Below are 22,180 nucleotides of genomic sequence, written 5' to 3' on the forward strand. Positions count from 1 at the left end.
GTTAAGCATCCGACTTCGGCTCAGGTGCTGGGAAAACTGGAGAGCAACATGCAGAAGAATGAACCTGGACCACTTTCTTACACCATACACAAAAATAAACTCAAAATGGATGAAAGACCTAAATGTAAGACAGGAAGCCATCAAAATCCTTGAGGAGAAAGCAGGCAAAAACCTCTGTAATCTTGGCCGCAGCAACTTCTTACTCAACACATCTCTGGAGGCAAGGGAAACAAAAGCAAAAATGAATTACTGGGACCTCATCAAAATAAAAGCTAGTGCACAGCAAAGGAAAAAATCAGCAAAACTAAAAGGCAACCAACAGAATGGGAGAAGATATTTGCAAATGACATATCAGGTAAAGGGTTAGTATCCAAAACCTGTAAAGAAATTATCAAACTCAACACCCAAAAAATAAATAATCCACTGAAGAAATGGGCAAAAGACGTGAATAGACATTTCTCCAAGGAAGACATCCAGATGGCCAACCGACACATGAGAAAATGCTCAACATCACTCATCATCAGGGAAATACAAATCAAAACCACAATGAGATACCACCTTGCACCTGTCAGAATGGCTAACATTAACAACTCAGGCAACAACAGATGTTGGCCAGGATGTGGAGAAAGAGGATCTCTTTTGCATTGTTGGTGGGAATGCAAGCTGGTGCAGCCACTTTGGAAAACAGTATGGGGGTTCCTCAAAAAACTAAAAATAGAACTACCCTACGACCCAGCAATTGCACTACTAGGCATTTATCCAAGGGATACAGGTGTGCTGTTTCAAGGGACACATGCACCCCCATGTTTATAGCAGCACTATCAACAATAGCCAAAGTCTGGAAAGAGCCCAAATGTCCATTGATGGATGAGTGGATAAAGAAGATGTGGTATATATATATATATAATGGAGTATTACTCGGCAATCAAAAAGAATGAAATCTTGCCATTTGCAACTACGTGGGTGGAACTGGAGGGTATTATGCTAAGTGAAATTAGTCAGAGAAAGACAAAAATCATATGACTTCACTCATATAAGGATTTTAAGAGACAAAACAGATGAACATAAGGGAAGGGAAACAAAAATAATATAAAAACAGGGAGGGGGACAAAACAGAAGAGACTCATAAGCATGGAGAACAAACAAAGGGTTCCTGGAGGGGGCGTGGGGGGGACAACCTAAATGGGTAAGGGGCACTAAGGAATCTACTCCCGAAATCATTGTTGCACTATATGCTAACTAACTTGAATGTAAATTAAAAAATAAATAAATTTTTTAAAAAGAAGGTCACTACTTAATGCTACAAGGGTCAACTCGAAAGGAAGACACAAAAATTATGAATACATATACATACAACATTGAAGCTCCTAAATATGTAAAACAAATATTAACGAACCTGAAAGGAGAAATTGACAGCAATACAATAATAGTAAGCTTCATGCCCTGCTTGCAATAATAGAACATCCAGACAGAAAAATCAGTAAAAAGTGGACTAGAACACAGTGTGCAGCAAGCAGACATCTACACTATGGACCTAATAGACATCTACAAAATTCTTCACCCAGCAGCAGAATACACATTCCTCTCAAGCGTACTGGGGTAGATCACATGTTAGGTCACAAACAAGCCTTAACAAAGTTAAGATCAAAATCATACCATGTATCTCTTTTGATCACAATGAAATGAAACTAGGAGTCAATAACAGCAAGAAAATGGAAAATCCACAAGTACACGGAAACTGAGTAACACACTCTTGAATAAACACTGGGTCAAACAGGAAATCAAAAGGGAATTCAAAAACTATCTTGAGACAAACAAAAGCAAAACACAACTTACCAAACCTTATGTAGTGAAAGCAATACTAAGAGGGAAGTTTATAGTGATAAACACGTATATTTAAAAAGATCTGAAATAAACAACCTACAGTGCCACACCTCAAGGAACTAGAAAAAAGAATAAACTAAATCAAGTTAGCAGAAGGAAAGAAAGAATAAAGAGCAGAGCAGAAGTTAAACAAATAGAGAATAGGGGAGAAAAGGCAACAAAACTAAAAGTCTTTTTTTTTTTTTAAATAAAACCGGCAAAAATAAAAAATTTTAAAAATAAAAAAAAATAAAACTGGCAAACACTTAGCTAGACTAAGAATAAAAGAAGACTCAAAATCAGAAATGAAAAAGGAGACATTACAATGCCTGTCTCAGAAACGAAAAAGGATCATTAGGGACTATTATGAACAATTATATTCATGCAAATTGGATGACCTAGAAGAAGTGGATAAATTCCTAGAAGCATACAACCTACCAAAGATGAATCAAGAAGAAATAGGAAGCCTGAACAGGACAGTAACAAATTATTAAGGAGGCTGAAGTAGCAATCAAATACCTCCCAACAAAGAAAAACCCAGGACCAGATGGTTTTACTGCTGAATATTACCAAAGACTCCAATAAGAATTAATACCAGTCTTTCTTAAAATTTTCCAAGAAATAAAAGGAAAGGAAATACTTGCAAATTTATTTTATGAGTATCACCTTGATACCAAAGCCAGATAAAGACAACACTAGGGGAAAGAAAAAAAAAAAAACAAACTATAGGCCAGTAGCTCTGATGAACACAGATGCAAAACCCCTCAATAAAATGCAAGCAAACCAAATTCATAACCACATCAAGAAGATTATACACCATGACCAACTGTGATTTATTGCTGGGATGCAAAGTTATCTTCACATATGCAAATCAATCAATATGATATACCACATTAACAGAATGAAAGATAAAACCCACATGATGTTCTCAATAGGAGCCAAAAGAGCATTTGACAAAGTTCAACATCCATTTGTGATGAAAACGCTGAACAAAATAAGTGCAAAAGGAAACTTCCTCAACACAACAAAGGCCATTTGTGAAAAGTCACACCTAACATCATAAGCAATAGGGAAAAATTGAAAGCTTTTCCTCTAAGATCTGGTAGAAGGCAAGGATGCCCACTCTTGCTCCTTCTATTCAATGAAATACAGCCTGTACTAGCAAAAGCAATCAGAACAACAGCAACAAAAAAGTGGGAGGTATGGAATAAAAGGTATCCAAAGCAGAAATAAAGAAATAAAATTATCAGTGTTTGCAGATGACATGATCCTCTATGTAGAAAACTCTAAACACTTCACACACACACAAACACATTAGAACTAATAAATTTAGTGAAATTGCAGAATACAAAATCAACATACAAAATGAGTTACACATTTTTTTTTCAAGTTGGCATCACACCTAGCACAGAACCCAACACAGGACTTGAACTCATGACTCTGAGATCAAGACCCTGAGATTAAGAGTCAGACAATTTTTTTTAATGTTTATTTATTTTTGGGAGAGAGAGAGAGAGCATGAGCAGGGGAGGGGCAGAGGGAGGGAGACACAGAATCCAAAGCAGACTCCAGGCTCTGAGCTAACAGCAGAGAGCCCGATGCATGGCTGGAACCCACGAACCGTGAGATCATGACCTGAGCCAAAGTTGGACGCTTAACTGACTGAGCCACCCAGGCACCCCTCCCACCATTTAGTTTTAACCGACATTAATATTTTGTATAGATATCTGTTCTGTTGTCTTTTTTTAAATTATTTTTAATGTTTTTATTTATTTTTGAGAGAGAGAGAGAGCAAGCAAGCAGGGGAGGGGCAGAGAGTGAGGGAGACACAGAATGGGAAACAGGCTCCAGCCTCTGAGCTGTCAGCACAGAGCCCAAGGCAGGGCTCGAACTCATGAACTCTGAGATCACGATATGAGTGGAAGTCGGAAGCTCAACTGACTGAGCCACCCAGGTGCCCTAAGAGTCAGACACTTAACTAGGCCACCTAGGCACCCCACCCTGAGGTGATGGATGTTAACTAAACTTATTGCGGTAATCATTTGGTGATATATACATATATCAAATCATTATGTTGTATGCCTAAAACTAATACAGTGTTATATGTCAAGTATATGTCAGTAAAACTAGGGGAAAATACCATCACCACAATCCAACATAAATACTAGAACCATTTAAATAAATTGAATGCTAAAAATAAAAAACGTTCAGCTTCTCCAAGGGACAGCAGGAATTCTATTATTGATATATTTTAGCTAAAATCTATGTTAATATCTGCTTGTAGAATATGGTGTCAGAGAACATTCTTGGTGTCTCATAAAACTGAAAGTGTGTTAAGTTTAAACATAAAATCAAAATTAAATTTTAAAATTAAAAAATGAAATGGTTTGTATATAGAATGAAATATCATTCAACCTTTAAAAAGGAGATCCTGTCATTTCCAACAACAAGGATAAACCTGGATGACATTATGCTGAGTGAAATAAACTAGAAGCAGAAAAAAAGCTGCCACGATCTCGATTATATAGCATCTTAAAAAGTCAAATACCTAGTAGCAGAGAGTAGAATGGTGGATAGCAGGCACAAGGAGGTGGAGGAAATGGGGAGATATTGGTCAAAGGGTACAAAGTTGTAGTTTTGTAGGATGAGTAAGTGTAGATCTCTAACCTACCACATGATGACAATACTATAGTTAGCAGTTAATACCATATCGAACACTGAAAATTTGCTGAGAGGAGATTATCAGGTGCTCTCACCACAGAGAAACAATTATATGTTAGTTGGACTAAGGTAACCATTTCATTCTATCAAATCATGTTGTACACCTTAAATATGTACAATTTAGGGGCGCCTGGGTGGCTCAGTCTATTAAGCGTCCCTCTCATTGGCTCAAGTCATGATCTCACGGTTGGTTGAGTTCGAGCCCCCCATCGAACTCTGCGCTGGCAGTGCGGAGCTTTCTTGGGATTCTCGCTCTCCTTCTCTCTCTGCCCCTCCCCTGCTTGTGCTCTCTCTGTCTAGTAAATAAACTTAAAATGTTTTTTTAATACATTTTAAAATAAGTACAATGTATATTTCAAAAATAGACAAATTGCATTGCATCATTCAATAGACGTGTTAAGTTGGTAAGCTTCCGTTTACTCGCTTGGAAACAGGGTTGTTTATTCATAGGGTTATAGTGAGGATTGAACTACTGCACGGGTTCTACATAGTAATTTCCTCGAGTTTTGGAATTCTGAAGTCGGAGGTTACCGGAAAAGCAGTTGTGAGAAAGGAACTTGCTTCCAAGCGGAAAAGGCACTAGCTGGGAATCAGTACATCTCTCAATAGGGATTTACTACCATCCCACTGTGTGGCACTGGGCAGTCACTTGACTTCCCCAAGTCTCACTTTCCTCATCTGTAGTGTTCATTCGCCTTGCCCGAGTGCTCAGTAAACCAGGGAACCTGCGGAGGCCTCAATGGGCTGAGAGTCCGGCCTTCGTCCACTTCACCTGTCTTCAGTGGGGCCTAACCCACGCCCCCAAGCACACCGCGCTCTGAAAGCGAGCTGTGGCTGCTGGGGAGTTTCGGCCACCAGATGGCATCATCCTCCCAACCGACCGCACGCGTACACCTTGCAACCCTAAGCCCTATTTAAAAAGGAAAACGCGACACCGGAGTGCTGGGTTCCCCTTTCAATTTATCTTTCGGAGGTGCGCCCTGCTTGGTTTCATTAAAAGAGCAGTTTCTCAAAGCTCGTGGGGCAGTGACTGCGGAGCGCGGGCACTCTCGCGAGATCGCCGCCGGAAGTGGGTGGCAGCCGGGACGCCGCAGCTCCGCTCTCCGGAAGGCGAGCTTTTCTGCGAAGCTTTGCTGCCGCCTCACCCAGGGCGCTCACCTCCGCGGAAGAGCTCGCCCCGCTGCGGCATTTCCAGACCATATCGCTCGCTTTCTGCCTCCCCGACTGCACAGCTGCGCGGCCCGGCCTGCGGAGACCCCGCAAGCCCCGACCCCGCCCTCCCTCCGCGCTGCAGTTAGGCCGCGCCCTGAGGCCCAGTCCGCGGCGGCCCCGGCGGGTGATGCCAAATACGGCCATGAAGAAAAAGGTGCTGTTGATGGGGAAGAGCGGGTCGGGGAAGACCAGCATGCGCTCGATTATCTTTGCAAATTATATCGCTCGCGACACCCGGCGCCTAGGTGCCACCATTGATGTGGAGCACTCCCACGTCCGATTTCTAGGCAACCTGGTGCTCAACCTGTGGGACTGTGGCGGTCAGGACACCTTCATGGAAAATTACTTCACCAGCCAGCGAGACAACATTTTCCGTAATGTCGAGGTTTTGATTTACGTGTTTGACGTGGAGAGCCGCGAACTGGAAAAGGATATGCATTACTACCAGTCGTGTCTGGAGGCCATCCTCCAGAACTCTCCGGATGCCAAAATCTTCTGCCTGGTGCACAAAATGGATCTGGTTCAAGAGGATCAGCGTGACCTGATTTTTAAAGAGCGGGAGGAAGACCTGAGGCGTTTGTCTCGCCCACTGGAATGCGCTTGTTTTCGAACCTCCATCTGGGACGAAACGCTCTACAAAGCCTGGTCCAGTATCGTCTACCAGCTGATTCCCAATGTCCAGCAGCTGGAGATGAACCTAAGGAATTTTGCCCAAATTATCGAGGCGGACGAAGTCCTGCTGTTCGAGAGAGCTACGTTCTTGGTCATTTCCCATTACCAGTGCAAAGAGCAGCGTGACGTCCACCGGTTTGAGAAGATCAGCAACATCATTAAGCAGTTCAAGCTGAGCTGCAGTAAATTGGCCGCTTCCTTCCAGAGCATGGAAGTTCGGAATTCTAACTTCGCCGCTTTTATCGACATCTTCACATCGAACACGTACGTGATGGTTGTTATGTCGGATCCGTCGATCCCTTCTGCGGCTACCCTGATCAACATTCGCAATGCCAGGAAACACTTTGAGAAGCTTGAGAGAGTGGATGGGCCCAAGCACAGCCTCCTTATGCGTTGAATGTTGCCAAATGCTCTTTCAGAAAATGCTGAATTGCCTTCCCCCGCCCCCGCATCTTTTTTTTTTTTTGTAATATTCATAATTGTCGTGTGCTTAAAAGTGGGCTTTGAAATGTGTGCTGCTTACTACTTCCATCTCTTTCTTCTCTACTCCCCCCCCCCCCCCGCCCCGTCTTTAAACCTTGAACGCTATTTACTCAGCTATCCAGTAGACCTTCAAGATGGCCTTTCTGAAAAGTTGGTATGGTGTAACACTAAAGTAGGTGGTGTGTGTGCGTGTGCGTGTGTGTGTTCTGATTACCTGGTTATAATAGATATACACATTAAAGCCTTTACAGTATCTTCCTGTATTCCTTTCAAGATTGCAAAGATGGAATGTTACTATTTTATCAGCAAGGTATTAAAATGCATTTATAAATTCTTCTTGGCTTCGATCATGAATAAACATTCGCTGTTAGCAATTTAAAATACGGTCTTATTTGAAATAATTTGAAGGTGGTTAAAATGTAATGTAAACCTAAAGGTTCTGATTGCCCACAAGTGTTGCTTAACTGGTGAATTTAATTTTGTGATTGAGCTCCTGTCACCTTAGCGATATTTCACACCAGCTGTAAGCACAGCAATTAGAGTAGGGGCTCTGAGGCTACACCACCTAAGTTGAGTTTATTGTCTCATTTGTAAAATGTGGGTAAGGCTAGCACTATTTATAGCATTGTTTAAAAAAAAAAAAAAAAGAAACTTAACCTGGAAAGCTTTTAGAATGGTGCCTGACACTATGTTGTGTCAGCTGTGAATACCACCACCTGAGCCATTCTCCCTCTAACCGGCCCCCGATTACCTACTCCCAAATTACTTGACTGAAGCCTAGCTAAATATCTGAGCCCTTACTAAATGCCAGATATTCTTAAAATATTTGATGCGTATTTTCTTCTTTAATCCACACAACCTGGGGCAAATTACTTTTAATCTCTTAATAGGCAAGAAAATGGATATGACCTTATTAAGATCATACAGCTGAACCCAAGCGGTATTGCAGACCTATCCCTGTCCTAACCATTACTCCCCACTACTTCGTCCATTAACAGAAAAATTAATCATAAAAATCCTAGATTTTCAATTGTACAATTGTATACTCCATATAATCCCAATTTTACAGATGAAGTACGCCACAGCCCAGTGAGTTAAGGGACTTCTCAATAGTGTTTCATCCACTACAGGCAAAATCACTTCCCCATCTTTATGTGGAAATTGGGTAATATTTAATCAGATTCTTAGATTACCAGTTTTTAGGAAAGGATTCCAAGGTTCCTAATTTGGACTGGCAATGCAGCATAGTGAAATCAGAAAACACTTAAAACATCCTATTCCAGCTGCCTTTTAATGAAATCTGAGTGTTTTAGAGCCAAGACACCTCCGATCAACTCCTCTCACCTCTCATTTTAGAAATGAAGCATTACCTTTGTATACAGACATTAAATGTAAGTAATAGAGCTTTAGGATTTCCAAGGCTTTATAAACTTATTTTAACCCTTTATAGCAGCAGCTGTGGATGACAAAGTCCCTACCCATGAAGAGTAAGAAACTATTCAGATATAAGTTATTAAACTCTTCTAATTGGGGCCTTTGGCAGTAAGTTAGTATAAAGACTCCAGATTTTAAAAACTCTTAAGGATAGATTTCCTTTTTAAAATCATTTTAAAATACACTTAGTAAATCTAATTAAAATGGCAGCAAAAAAAAAATACTTTTACCTGAATCACTGATCTCGTTTCTTTTGTTGATCAAGTTACTGATACACCTTTATTTAAAAATTTTTAGTTTATTTTTGAGAGAGAGAGACACACAATGCAAGAGGGGGGAGGTGCAGAGAGAGAGAGGGAGACACAATCTGAAAGAGGATCCAGGCTGAGCTGTCAGCACAGCCCAAAGCGGGCTCAAACTCCAGAACCATAAGATCATGACCTGAGCCGAAGTCGGACCCTTAACCAACTGAGCCACCCAGGCACCCTTCTGATATACCTTTATATGTGATCATCTTAGGATTTGCGGGGCATGGTTCTTTGATATTATATAGGAAATTCCAGAGCCAGGTGGTATAATATTGAGTGTTTATTCGAGACTATAGTAAGTAGAACATAGTTACAAATAGTCCCATAGAGGACTCACAAATATTTTAAATTTAGCATGTGGACTTGACTTTCACGGTACATAAGGAGAAAGAGGAACTATTTATCTGCAACATAATGTGAAAGAGAATTTTACCTTTGCAAGTACTTTTACATTAAAGAAAATGTCCTTAAATATTTAGTTTAGTATACTAAGAGTAGGGGAAAAAAAAAAAAGATTTCCTTTATAAAAGTCTCAAGAATTCCTGTGTTTTTTTTTCCTTTAGATAAAACTGACTTAATAGATGATGGTAAGGGATCATTTCAAAATACTTGTATTTTTTTTTTCATTAAATTCCCCCAAAATGTCTTTTTTAGTCTCAAATACTTATTCCATTTGACTGATAACATTTTTCATGTTAAACATTACATGCTTGTCCTCTTTAAACATTTAAAACAACTAGGACAAAATATTAAGACGTTTTGTCATTCATTACTAAAGTTTCAAGTTGACATAGAAGTCAATTTACACACCTTTATCTTACAAATTAATAGCGAATAAAACAAGGTACGTTCTGTATAACCTATGAATGTAACGAGAAAAGGTACATTTACAGCAATAAAGTCTTTACCATTTTAATTTAATTTACATAGGCAAAGAAAACAATTCCAATACTTCAGTATTTGCGAAATATGATCCATGGCCCTTGAGGATATGTATGTGTGGACACACAACTCCTACATCTACATAGGTATATATGTCTATATGTATATAATCTGTTATGACTGAGAAGATCACATACAACCATAAAATATGATAAAAGCATTGTGAAAAATACTAAATGAATAAAAGATAAACCATAGATTGCAGAGAAGGGGTAAGCCCATGAATATGGAAGGGATAGATTAAGACTTAAAGGTGAAAGTAAGATTTGTTCTGAGCCCTAAAAGACAGCTGTAATTGTGAATTAAGATTTCTAAAGGCCCATGCTCACCAACTCTTTTCAGAAGTAAAAAAATAGGAAACGACAGTGGAAGGGGGAGTAGAGGAATCTACATAGAGAACCTTATATGCCTGTAAAATTGAACTCTATCCTGGAATTGCCAATAAACCATGAATGAAATTTTAAATTAAGTGATCAAAACAGTCCCTTAAGGTCAAAAGGTAGCTATGCAGGCAATACTGGATAAAGAAGCTGAAGTCATAACCACAATGGTTTAGCAGAAAAGATAGATCTGAGATATTTTTTATACTACTGGCATATAAAGAAAGGACAGAAAAGAATGCCAAAACTCCCAACTTATCACAGGTCTGACTTAATAATGTGGTTTTTGTAAACCCATACTGTTCCAGAGATATTTTGTTCTTTTGATTCTCAGTAATTAAGGACCTCTGACCCTTTAATGGTGAACTTGAGTTTCCTTATTAGTTAACCTCTAAAGCAGTACATATGTAATAACATACCTGCTTTTTTAAAGTACCCCAAGGCTAAATGTGACTCTACCCCCTAGCAGTAGTTCTCAATCTTTTTATTGGGCCTAAGAATTACCAGGGAAGCATATTCAAAATGTAGCTTCTTTTTTTTTTTTTTTTTTTAATTTTTTTTTTTCAACGTTTATTTATTTTTGGGACAGAGAGAGACAGAGCATGAACGGGGGAGGGGCAGAGAGAGAGGGAGACACAGAATCGGAAACAGGCTCCAGGCTCTGAGCCATCAGCCCAGAGCCCGACGCGGGGCTCGAACTCACGGACCGTGAGATCGTGACCTGGCTGAAGTCGGACGCTTAACCAACTGCGCCACCCAGGCGCCCCAAAATGTAGATTCTTAATCCCCATTTAAGACCTACAGACCCTCCAGTTTTTAGGTTCTCAGATGATTCCTTGAGTCCATTTTAGACAAGTCATTTAAGCTCCCTACCTTCAGTATCTTTGTAAAATAGGTATAATAATCTCTATCTTACAGTTACGACAATTAAATGAAACAATATGTATTATGTCTAGGAATGGCCCTGGCACCTTGTAGATGCTAATATGATAGGCCTACCTCCAACCTACCATGTTAATTTTGGATTTACAGGTTAGTGCATTTTCTTAGGGCACACTATAGAAGAGTTTCCCAGTAGACCTACAGTCACTGATTGTTGTATTAATAAAAGAATATAGCACCTTAGAAGCTGTCCTTCCTCTTTCTTTTCCACAGCAAATAAGGCAGTTATATATGCTTTTCTTCTGTCTTTTCTCACAAAAAGACTGGCCTTCAAACTGGGGTCAAACAACTCAGAAAAGGCCAGAGTGAAGAAAGACGAACAATTAAGCCCATCTACTTCCAGAACTCCCCCCTTCAACTTAATCTCCTCTCCTCTACAGTTTCTTGACAAATGAACAAGGTTTTAATGCTTAGGAGTTGGGGCTAGACAGGGTACCGTAAGTGCTATCACCTTTCCAGTGCGTGCTCATTCCTCCTGGTTCACAGAGGCCAATGGCATACATACACTTGGATGGTAGAGATAAGCCATTTTCCCAGCCGGAGGGCATGACAGAGTTGAGGGAGGTTACTGAACCAGTGGCCACACATCTGATTCCCCACTCAGTCCAGAAGATCAACAGGCCAACCCCTGTTGCCATATTGTTTATCCTGGCCTTTTAGTTATTTCCAGAAGGTCTTGTAGTATATTAAGGAAAGAAAATAGGGTCAAATCCTAGCTTCACCACCAACTTAACTGTGTAACTAAGCAAGTACCCCAAATTCAGTTTTCTCAAGTTATTTTGAGGTTATTCATAGGCAGTGGGAAACTGATGGTTTTTGAGAAGTAACACAATCAAAATTAGTTCCTTTCCCTAAAAACCATGCCCCCCACAAATAAACCAACAATAAACAGAGACTAATAAATTTTTTAATTTACATCTTTTGTTAAAATATAAAACTAGGGGTTAAATTCTCAAAGTCTAAATTAGACTAAATATAAATCTGCTGCAAACCCATTGAATGGATTTATAGTGTGACAGTGTTCCTTAAAAGTGTCTAGTCGTCTTCCATCATTTTCCATTTATCTAAATTCACTCTGCCCCAGTCTTCACTTATCATCACATACATTTTATTCCATCAAACATTTTCCAGGACAAACCTACTTAAATAATCACTAAGCCTGCTTAGAGCTTTCCCAAACTTAAATTTTCCTCACCTTGACTACACATCCCAAGGCACTACTTTTCTCACTTTTTTTGGTTAGTACTATAATGTTCCATAAAGAAACAATAAAAGCTCTCTATTTCCCTAAAATGAAAGGTCAGTATATTCAATGGCTATTATGTTAACCACTTAATACAAGTATATCAAAAACCACTCATGTTTATGTTAATCAACTGAAATTATAACATAATAAATTAAACTACTATTTGCTATTTACTTAACGCTTACAAATTATTCAAGGAATCAAAATGGTTTCATATAACTTGAGGTCTGCTTCCCTTCACAAATACTTCACATTTAAACCCCATATCCATACAAAGAGAAAATCCAAAGATCTCTTTACCTAAAAACTAATGTTTGCTAAAAGGCATTATTTAGGATTTTCAGGCCTTGAAAGAAGAGTTACACTTCCAATGTGTATTTAAATTATAAACCAGTTTTGATCCTGTGACACTGCTTGAAATGTATGTCATAGTTGAATTAACTGGGCTTCTGCTTTCATCTTTTCAAGTCTGATGGAGATTTGTTTCATCAAGGCTCTTATTCAAGACTTCTTCTTCTGCAAAATTGATTTTAAAAACAGAAAATGGTAAGTAAACATTCCTTACAAAGAAAAAATTAAATAGGACAGATTCTAAGTAATGGCAAATTTGTCTTCTTAAATAAAAAGTTCACACGCAATGCCTATGATGAAAATTAACATTCTCACTGCGATACCTTTCCTCACAGAGTATCAATATATCCCTCTAAGAATACTTTTCAATATACGAGTGTTTAATTATCATTGGCAAACACAGTGATGTATAATGACTCTATATCACCGGATCTACATTTGCTCTAACATGCTTTAAGTTGTTTTTCTTTTTAAATCTTTATGATGACAATTTTTTTTTTAAGTTTATTTATTTTGAGAAAGAGAGAGCAAGAGAGCACTCAGGAAGGAGAGGGGCAGAGAGACAGGGAAAGACAGAATATCCAAGCAGGCTCTGCACTGTCAGCACAGAGCCCGGCGCAAGGCTCAAACAGAAAAGCATGAGGTCATGACCTGAGCTGAGATGAAGAGTCGGACATTTAACCGACTAAGCCACCCAGGTGCCCCAATGATGACAATTTTCAAATATACAAAAGTCAAGAGAATTATGATTAGTGCAGCTTCAATTATTATTAATGCTGTTATGGGTTGAACTGTGTCCCCCCGAAATATGAAGTTCTAACCCCGATACCTCAGAACATGGTCTTATTTGGGAAGAGGGTCAATAAAGATATAATAAGTTAGGAAGAGGTCATTCTGGAGTAGGGTGGGCCATTAATCTATATGACTTGTGTCCTTATGAAGAAGGCAAAGAGACACACAAGAGGAGAAAGGCATGTGAAGATGGAGACAGAGATTAGAGCTGTGCTACCATAAGCCAAGGGACCCTTGGGGCTACCAAAAGCTGGGAGAGGCAAGAAGGATCTTCCTCTAATGGCTGTAGAGGGACTGTGGCCCTGCCAACCCCTTGATTCTGGATTCTAGCTTCCAGAATTTACTGTCTCCAGAGATAATAAATTTCTGTTGTTTGAAGCTACCTAGTTTGTGGTACTTTGTATGGCAGCCCCAGGAAACTAATACACTAACCTATCCTATTTTGTCACCCATCCCTCTCAAATTTATTTCAAAGCAATCACTGATATTATTACAAGAATGATATTTAACATAGTGTTACTCAACATTTTTAATTTTTTTTTTTTTATTTAAGTAATCTCTACATCCAACATGGGGCTTGAACTCACAACCCCAAGATCAAGAATCACATGCTCTTCCAGCTGAGCCAGCCAGGTGCCCCCATTACTCAACATTTTTAGAACCATCCTCCACCAGCCAAGATTTTGACAAAATTTCTTTGTATTATAAAAGCAACTGGTTTGGTTTCATTTTCCACCCCTGTCCCACACTTACTGTAAACTATATACACATCACTTGAGATTGAGAAAGAAAGAACAGAAGTGATACGTTCCCTCTTCTCATCCAAGTCGAAGGAACAGAGAGCATATTTTGTCACATTCACAATAAAGGTCCTGTAGCATTCACTGCATACTACTGTTAGAAGTTGAAAGAAAACGTCAATAAGTCAATATGCACTGGTCTAGTTAAATCTTACCTTTTAAGTTAGGTAGAAGTTCTCCAAAACTACATGGTACTGTGGTTCTCAATCTTTGTTCCACTGGAGAAAACTTAATTAGTGGTGAAAGAGACTGTTTCCTTTCACCAAGGGACATGCGTAAAGACGGTTTTGTATAGTCAGTGTGCAAATCATGACTGTTCAAAAAGTCAAGCATATCATCTGTTTGCATGTTTCTGGGAGTAGGGCTCAATTCTGGTTTGTGTCTTTCAAGTGTTTCAGGATTGGAAAAGTCAGTTTCTTCTCTTTTCTTGGACAGAGATTTTTTCAGAGCTTCATATCTACGGCAAATAGCCTGTAAATTAAAGTCTGATTCTGGAGTAGTCGGTCTTTCTCCCACAACATCCTCGGGAAAAATGCCACTGTGCACAGGACTATCTGGTTCCAGTTTAAAATTGGCCTCTGTACTACTGGAGCTATTAAGACTTAAGTGACCAACTTCTTCTGGAAGAGTTTCATGTAATATGCCAAAATCAATATCCTTTAAACTTGTGGAACTAATTCCACTTGATACTTGAAAAGAGTCCCATAACATACTTTTATGCACGAAAGGTTCTTTGTAAGAAGCTTTTGAGTGGTCTGCTATTTTAACATGTTCCTCTTCACTGCTGCCCATCACAACTCTCCTATTACCTACAGCAGGGGAGAATGTCTCTGTTTGGCTAGTTTCTAAAAGCTTGCTCTGTAACGCTGCACATTCCAAACCTTGCTTGTCCATTATTTTCTTGTTTAACACATCTGACTGATGTTGTGTTGACAGTCCACCAATGTGACTGGTCCCCGCATGTTTCTGAGGCACACACTTGAGACAATCGGAAACAACTTTCTCTTCAGGCAAATGGAAATGGCTAGAATCGGATACAGAGGTTGCTGAGAGAAAACTGGTCCTGCTAAATTCTCTTTGATTATGCAACACAGGTAAGGATTCTGGTGATATTTCTCTATCTTCGGTATCCATCTGTATTAGTTCTGTACTTCTGTTACCTTCCATTTCCACAGCTTTTCTCCATGAGCTCCTAATTTCGCTTACTAATTAAATGAAAGGGGAAAGAACACAATTTACTAATATTCCCAAACAGAGCATGCAATTAAAAATTTCATTTCTAGTGGTCAATATAAACCTATTGACTACACTATATGTTCCACAGATATGCCCACTGGATGACAAGACTCCACAACAAACCAAAGAACAACAATATCAAAGAATTCCTTCTCCAACTGATCACACATAAATAACAAAAACTGTCCCTGAAATGTGCATATATTTGCACACAGCATATAGAAATTATATACATTAAAAAGATTTTCTGGGATGCCTGGGTGGCTCAGTCAGTTAAGTGTCCAACTCCTCATTTCGGCCCAGGTCATGATCTCACAGCTCGGGAGGTCGGGCTCTGCACTGACAGAGGGGAGCCTGCTTGGGATTCTCTCTCCCTCTTTCTCTCTGCCCCTCTCCCTCTCACACATGTGCACGCTGTCTCTCAAAATAAATAAACTTTAAATAAATAAAAATAAAAAGATATTTTCTTGTCCATCTAAGCCAGGGTTCAGCAAATTTTTTCTGAAAAGGGCAGATAGAGAAAAAAAAAATGAAAAGGGCAGATAGTAATATTTTAGCCTTTGCAGGCCATCGGTCTGTGGCAACTACTCAACTCTGCCACTATAACATGAAAGTAACCATAAACAATATGGTGACAAATCCGCAAGGCTGTGTTCAATGTAACTTTATTTACAAAAACACACAGGGCAAGCTAGATTTGGTTCACAGGCTGTAGTTTGCTGACCAGTGATCTAGGCTGTGGCTAGGTTCAACCTGAACTGAATCAAGTTAACTTTGAATATGTCATTTCTAGCAGCAAAATGGAAATTTTATTTAATTCAACTAGGATGATGTGCCTTCATATGGACAACAATACCAGAATTTTGCCAACACAGATTATAGGTTATAAGAAAAAAGTATTGGGCAGTCTAGCTAGCTTGGAAGGGGTAGAAAAGATTTCTATACACACTATTTTTGGCTGATGCTGCTGACTGGAAGGACTTAGCCTATATACTCTATAAATGTTGATCGCAGGTCAGATGTGGAGGGAGAGGGTGTCTTAAAAATGCTCAAATGAAGTATTTTCCAGGAAAGAGCTAAGTAAAACAACAAAAGCAAAACTGTAGAGTATCAGGGCATCATAATACTGCTTACAAATTGCCGTATCAGTGAGAACACCCACACTTAATACTTCAATAAAAGTCCCTTACATCAAAACAAATTAAGAGCCATTGCCACTAAACTGAAAGATACAGAAAAATTTTATTTGTTTCTCCCTACCCCCTAGAAAAGAAAGTTAAAGTGAGTTTCTAGATTATATGTTAGACCTGGTTCTAACAGTAATGTCTGAGAAAGAAAATAAGTGACAGAAATCATTATAACTTACTCAAATTTTCTGGCGTTCGGGGAATTTGGTTCCTTGTTAAGAATGGGTTAGAAACTAGAGTATCAATTAGTTCCTGTAATTTTAGTTCTTTTCCTTTAGAGGGCTGTGGTGAGTCAGATAAAACTGCCCTTGCAACCTAAAACAGAAAAGGTAAAGCAAAAATTACCACAGTCACTGGTAGAATGCAACAAAAGCCCTGATGAGAACAAATCAGCACCTGATGGTTAGCAACCCCTCCAAGAGCAGTTGGCATGAAAAGCCACTCAAAAACATAGCTCCCAAATCCTCTATATAGTCTGCTAGGCATGACCCTATAAGGTGAAACCAAATACAAAACTGTTTCCTCCCTCCTTAACTGGATATCCCATATAAAGGAAAGAAAAAGTAAAAATCTTTATACCTGAGAAGACTTAGAGGTAATTCTAACTACACAGTGACCTAAGCTACTATCTGCCACATCTTTGAACTTGACAATTCTGTATTTGCCAAAATGACTAGGTTTAAAGCAAGCAGATTTTTTCTTATTTATAATCCATTTGCCCAATAACACTTCTACTAACAAATAAAATACTCCCGGACAATATACTTCTTTGCCAGAAACCTCATTACCAGACATACACTAGTAAACAAGGCATAGAAATACATTCTGAAATAGAGAAAAGAAAGTATACAGTATGAAAACAGAACTCTAGGGGATTTACTACTAAGCATAGTTTTCGTCCTTCTACTTTGTATATATTTCAAAAGTGATCAAATGCATCATTGCTCATGATGTCGGTTTTTCCTGACAAGAGACTTTTCACTGGCAAGTGAAATGCTACTATTGCTCAGCAGTAATACTGTACTATTTACTGCAGAAAGTTTATGCAAATGCTCAAGTCATTCTCTAATGTTATTTTTATTACGTTTCCCACAACATCCCTTAGCACTGTTTGAATTTGATTAAGCAGCCAGAAAATAATCAGCTACTTTATATTTCTGGAGACTGTGAGAAAAATTTGGTTTGTGCATATTGATTCAGGTATTGGAGTTCCGTCCTTTATCTCAATCTTGATGCATTTAATTACTTTTTAAATATCTAGAAAGTAGAAAGACAAAAACTATGCTTAGAGATAATGATATTGCATAGTCTTTGTTCTAATATTTAAAAAAAGAGGAAGCTTGGCTAAGCAACAGACATTTAGATTACCTTAATAGAATATAATCATTGGGTGTATTTATCTAACAATTTACGTAATGATTGATTCCAAAAACATCACACATGTATTATTTTTCTACTTTTAGAGATATCTATAGACTGGGACATGGGTTCTCAACCACGGATATAATCCTACTAAGTTTATATCTACATCTACTTTTTGGGAGGACCAATTTGCTTTAAACATGATTTTCATTATCTGTGCCCTCCTTTCCCAAATTAACCCCAGTTAATCAATAATTATAACTTCTTTTACAATCTCAACGCCAATGAGAAAATAATAGATATTTCAGTATACTCATTACAATCTTTTTCTAACCTCTTCTACCATATGATCCTGCTCTTTTTGGAATGGATCACTATTTTTAACTGGCAGAGACCCTGCAAATGCAGTATTCTCTGTATTTCTTGCAGTATTTGATGATGAAGAGCCTTCCATTTCAAATTTTGGTGTTTCCTTAGGAGGTGTTTCATTTCCTTCTCTAGGAGTTCTTATCTTCATGTCCTGAAGAAAACAGACATGGAATAATAATAATTATGGCTGATCTTCATTAGAGGTTCTTATCATGGTCAGTGGCACAATTAAAAAATTTCAATATTCCCACTTAGAAGCAATAGGAAATGCGTAAATACAAATTGGGATATCAACAAAAATAATATTTTATCATAAGTTAGTACAGCCAAAATTACTTAAAAATTGTTTTAAAATATACCTTTTCAAGCAGTCTAACACTGTTTCTACCCGATGATGAAACTGGCTGCAACAGGAAAGAAGCAGGTCTAAAGGAAAAAAGGATATCAAATCCAAGTTATACACAGGAAAGAATTCCATTCACTAGCTATATCTGAATAATCTACAGTAATTGTCTGCCCCGTATCTGTCCGTTACGATTTCCCTCAATTCGTCCCGGTCATCAAAAGGCAGTTTATTCTAGGGAGGTACAGTGACAATCAGAGCAGTACTTCAGCCCCATTTGTGTATCAGCCTCCCAAATGGTGAACATCTTCCTTAACCACTACGTATTTTAAATCAACATTTTTTACAAGGTTGAATGACTTGATGAACACTCAAAAACTTGAGTACACGGTATAAACAAATTCAACTAACTAGAACCGCATTATTACATTACCTTTAGGCTTCAGATCACAGAATTTCATTGTACCAGAGACTTTGTGATTTTGATACTTTGTGTCCAAAATCAATTCCTCTTATGCTGACTCTTGCTCTATAGCATGTATGTTAGTTATAGTAAAGTCATAAGGTTAATCAGTTTGTTTGCTGGATTCTACATATAGCATTCCTTACTATCTTAGATTCTCTTGCCCCTTTGGACAAAATAAAACCTCACACATCAATTATGAAACAAGTTATTAAGTTTTTAAAGCCTTCAAAGCAATTATAACTTGATCTTGAAAGAACTTTCAAAGTCAATCATGGGTATGCTCACTGGTCAAAGCTTTTCTACTCTAATACAAAAGGCAAGATGACCTGAGAGGCCACTTTCAACCTCAAGCATGTCGGTGCTTTGCTTTCTGTTCATGGCTAGTACAAAATTAACAGCTTTAAAACATTTTATGTAACAGCAAATACGCTTTTTCAAACTTTTTGAACTATATGCTTCTTAGATTGTTATCTACCTTCCAAACATAATTCAAGATCACTGTAACTGTTTAAGGCTCAATTTTGCCTCAACAGGATATAATCTAGATGTCAAAGGAAAAATTAATTATCTACGATGATTTTATCTAAATTTTCCTAAAACTTTAACATTAATATGATCAAAAAGCCCTCTGAGGCAGAACCAGCGATCTAAGATGCCACTAAGACGCCACCAAGAGATTGTGAGCTCCTGGAGGACAAAACTATGTCTTTCCAAAGGTTATTCCCACAAACTGGTACTTGGCAGTACAATACATGTTTGTAACTAATTGATGGATTGACTGAATCAATGAATAAATGTCACCTGAGCAAGAGGCTCTATAGATTTATGCCACCAAATTTTATTTGGATCATTCTTACAGAGCCTCATTAAAAAACAAAATGGACACCTATTCTCTAGCTTCTCTCTCATTTCTGAATTAGCAACATGCAGTCAGCCCTACTAACATCTCAATCCAAGCCAACCTGAAAGCAGCCCTGGCTCAATCCTTACTCTCTATCTACCTGCCATGCCAAAACTGAGGCCCATAAAATCCTAGGACTGTAATAGATAAAGAGAGATGGTGTTGATCCCACTGCGGGATTCTATCCTAAGGAAAGAGTACTTCCAAAAGAAAATAAGAAACAACATGCTTTTTACAGTAAAAAAAAATTTAAGGAAAATCTGAAAGTCTAAAAATAAATGAGGGGTGCCTGGGTGGCTCAGTCAGTTAAGCGTCCGACTTCAGCTCAGGTCATGATCTCACAGTCCATGAGTTCGAGCCCCGCGTCAGGCTCTGTGCTGATAGCCCAGAGCCTGGAGCCTGCTTCAGATTCTCTCTCTCTCTCTCTCTCTCTCTCTCTCTCTCTGCCCTTCCCCTGCTCGCACTGTCTCTTTCAAAAATAAACATTAAAAAAAGTTTTAAAAATAAATGAAATGTTACAAAGCATTTATAAGTGAAAAATGGTAATATAAAGAAAACATATATACATATACTAAAAAACTATACTTATATTAGTGTTTAGAAAATTTTGATTAGAATTAAATTTATGTATGTTTGTAAATAAACCTCAAAAAACAACCTGGGAAGAAAGTCTGACAAGTAATTTGTTAGAAATTTTAGCTAATTGGAGCGCCTGGGTGACTCGGGTAAGCATCCAACTTCAGCTCAGGTCATGATCGTGCGGTTCTTGAGTTAGAGCCCAGCACTGGGCTCGCTGCTGTCAGCACAGAGCCTGCTTCTGATCCTCTGTCTCCCTCTCTCTGCCCCTCCCTCACTCACTCTCTCTCTCTCTCAAAAATAAACATTTTTTTAAAAAAGAAATTTCAGCTAATTATTTCTCATTTTTATTTTGTTGTTATGATATGTCTACAATTAAAGAAATAACAAACAGAAATTATAAAAAGAGAAAGGAAATTAGAATTCGGTTTCTAAGACTAAAGATATTTAGTTGGCATTCAGGCAAGATCGTACTGCCCCATCTCTGAAATGCAATAAAGGAGAAACTGAAGAGGTTAAAGGTCTAGGTCTAAAAATGCATCACCACACTAGAAATATCATGGAACCCTCCCTTCCAGAAACCACTGCAAAGAAAGGTAGTGTCCACAATTACAGCGAAGGTATCACCAATCAATGGATTCTAGGTTTAAGTATAGTGAAGCCTCCATCAGCTCACTCTGATCAAAAACAACCCTGAGATTTATGGAGAACATTACTTATATTTTGGTACCTGTGGGTGACAACCACATGTGAAGGGGCTAATAACTTACGCTAAAAACTACATTCTTTCCACGCTTTTTAATGGAATAGTTGTATTGTTCATATCCACATATGAATTTCCAATTAACTACTTTGATACTGACCTAAGATGCCACTACACACAACAGCTGAACTTCACGTAAGAAAAGGGTATTATTAGGGGTGACTGGCTGGCTCAGTCTGTGGAGTGTGCAGCTCTTGCTCTCCGGGTTGTGAGTTCAAGACCCATGTGGGGTGTGGATATTACTTAGAAAAATAAAATAAAATCGTAAAACACAGGGGGTATTATTTTCTTTAAGTACAGTCCACCTACATTACACATTACTAATGAAACATTTTATTTCAAAACACCTTTACAGTAAAGAATTCTAAGCAATAAGCTTATTTACAAATGACTCAACTCTTCACCTTTCTTCTGTTCTGCTATCAGGCAGTAATAATCATTCATATACTATTAAGCATTTATCCCTCACCACCAAAAGCCTCCCCTTACACTTCCCTTCAATATCCCAAACTTTCTGTTACAATTAAGTATCCCAAGGGGCACCTGGGTGGCTCAGTCAGTTAAATGACCAACTTCAAGTCAGGTCACAATCTCACAGTTCATGGTTCTAGCCCCACATGGGGCTCTGTGTTGACAGCTCAGAGCCTAGAAACTCTTTCAGATTCTGTGTCTCCCTCTCTCTCTGCCCCTCCCCGACTCACACTCTCTCTCTAAAATAAATATAACAGTTTTTAAAAAAATTAAAGGAGCACCTGGGTGGCTCAACCAGTTAAGCATCTGACCTCGGCTCAGGTCATGAACTCAGGGTTCATGAGTTCGAGCCCTGCATCG

At 38.5% G+C, this 22,180-nt stretch overlaps 2 protein-coding genes and 1 non-coding gene across 3 annotated transcripts in view; 1 reads left to right on the top strand and 2 right to left on the bottom strand.

The window, feature by feature from the left end:
• Positions 1–5,630: 5,630 nt before the first annotated feature.
• On the top strand, positions 5,631–7,285 carry RRAGA (Ras related GTP binding A). Its single transcript, XM_045469153.1, has one exon. The coding sequence runs from the start codon at positions 5,924–5,926 to the stop codon at positions 6,863–6,865; it is 942 nt and encodes a 313-aa protein (XP_045325109.1). The 5' UTR covers positions 5,631–5,923; the 3' UTR covers positions 6,866–7,285.
• A 4,563-nt stretch (positions 7,286–11,848) lies between these two features.
• Positions 11,849–22,180, bottom strand: part of HAUS6 (HAUS augmin like complex subunit 6) — a 36,758-nt gene continuing 26,426 nt past the window's right edge. The window contains exons 13-17 of the mRNA XM_045469154.1: positions 18,660–18,726; positions 18,266–18,451; positions 16,749–16,884; positions 14,302–15,351; positions 11,849–12,719 (exon numbers count right to left, since the gene is read on the bottom strand). Of these exons, the coding sequence (XP_045325110.1) occupies positions 12,667–12,719; positions 14,302–15,351; positions 16,749–16,884; positions 18,266–18,451; positions 18,660–18,726 (1,492 nt within the window). The 3' untranslated portion in view covers positions 11,849–12,666. The remainder of the gene's footprint in view (positions 12,720–14,301; positions 15,352–16,748; positions 16,885–18,265; positions 18,452–18,659; positions 18,727–22,180) is intronic.
• LOC123593909 lies at positions 18,808–18,938 on the bottom strand. The gene has a single exon (XR_006710594.1). It is a non-coding gene; the product is annotated as a small Cajal body-specific RNA 8 (non-coding RNA).

Source organism: Leopardus geoffroyi, chromosome D4 (genome assembly GCF_018350155.1).
Source record: "Leopardus geoffroyi isolate Oge1 chromosome D4, O.geoffroyi_Oge1_pat1.0, whole genome shotgun sequence".
Lineage (NCBI taxonomy): Eukaryota > Metazoa > Chordata > Mammalia > Carnivora > Felidae > Leopardus > Leopardus geoffroyi.

What these genes read in the sequence shown, in the direction of transcription:
- RRAGA (XM_045469153.1), top strand. Translation starts at nt 5,924, where the DNA reads ATGCCAAATACGGCCATGAAGAAAAAGGTGCTGTTGATGGGGAAGAGC.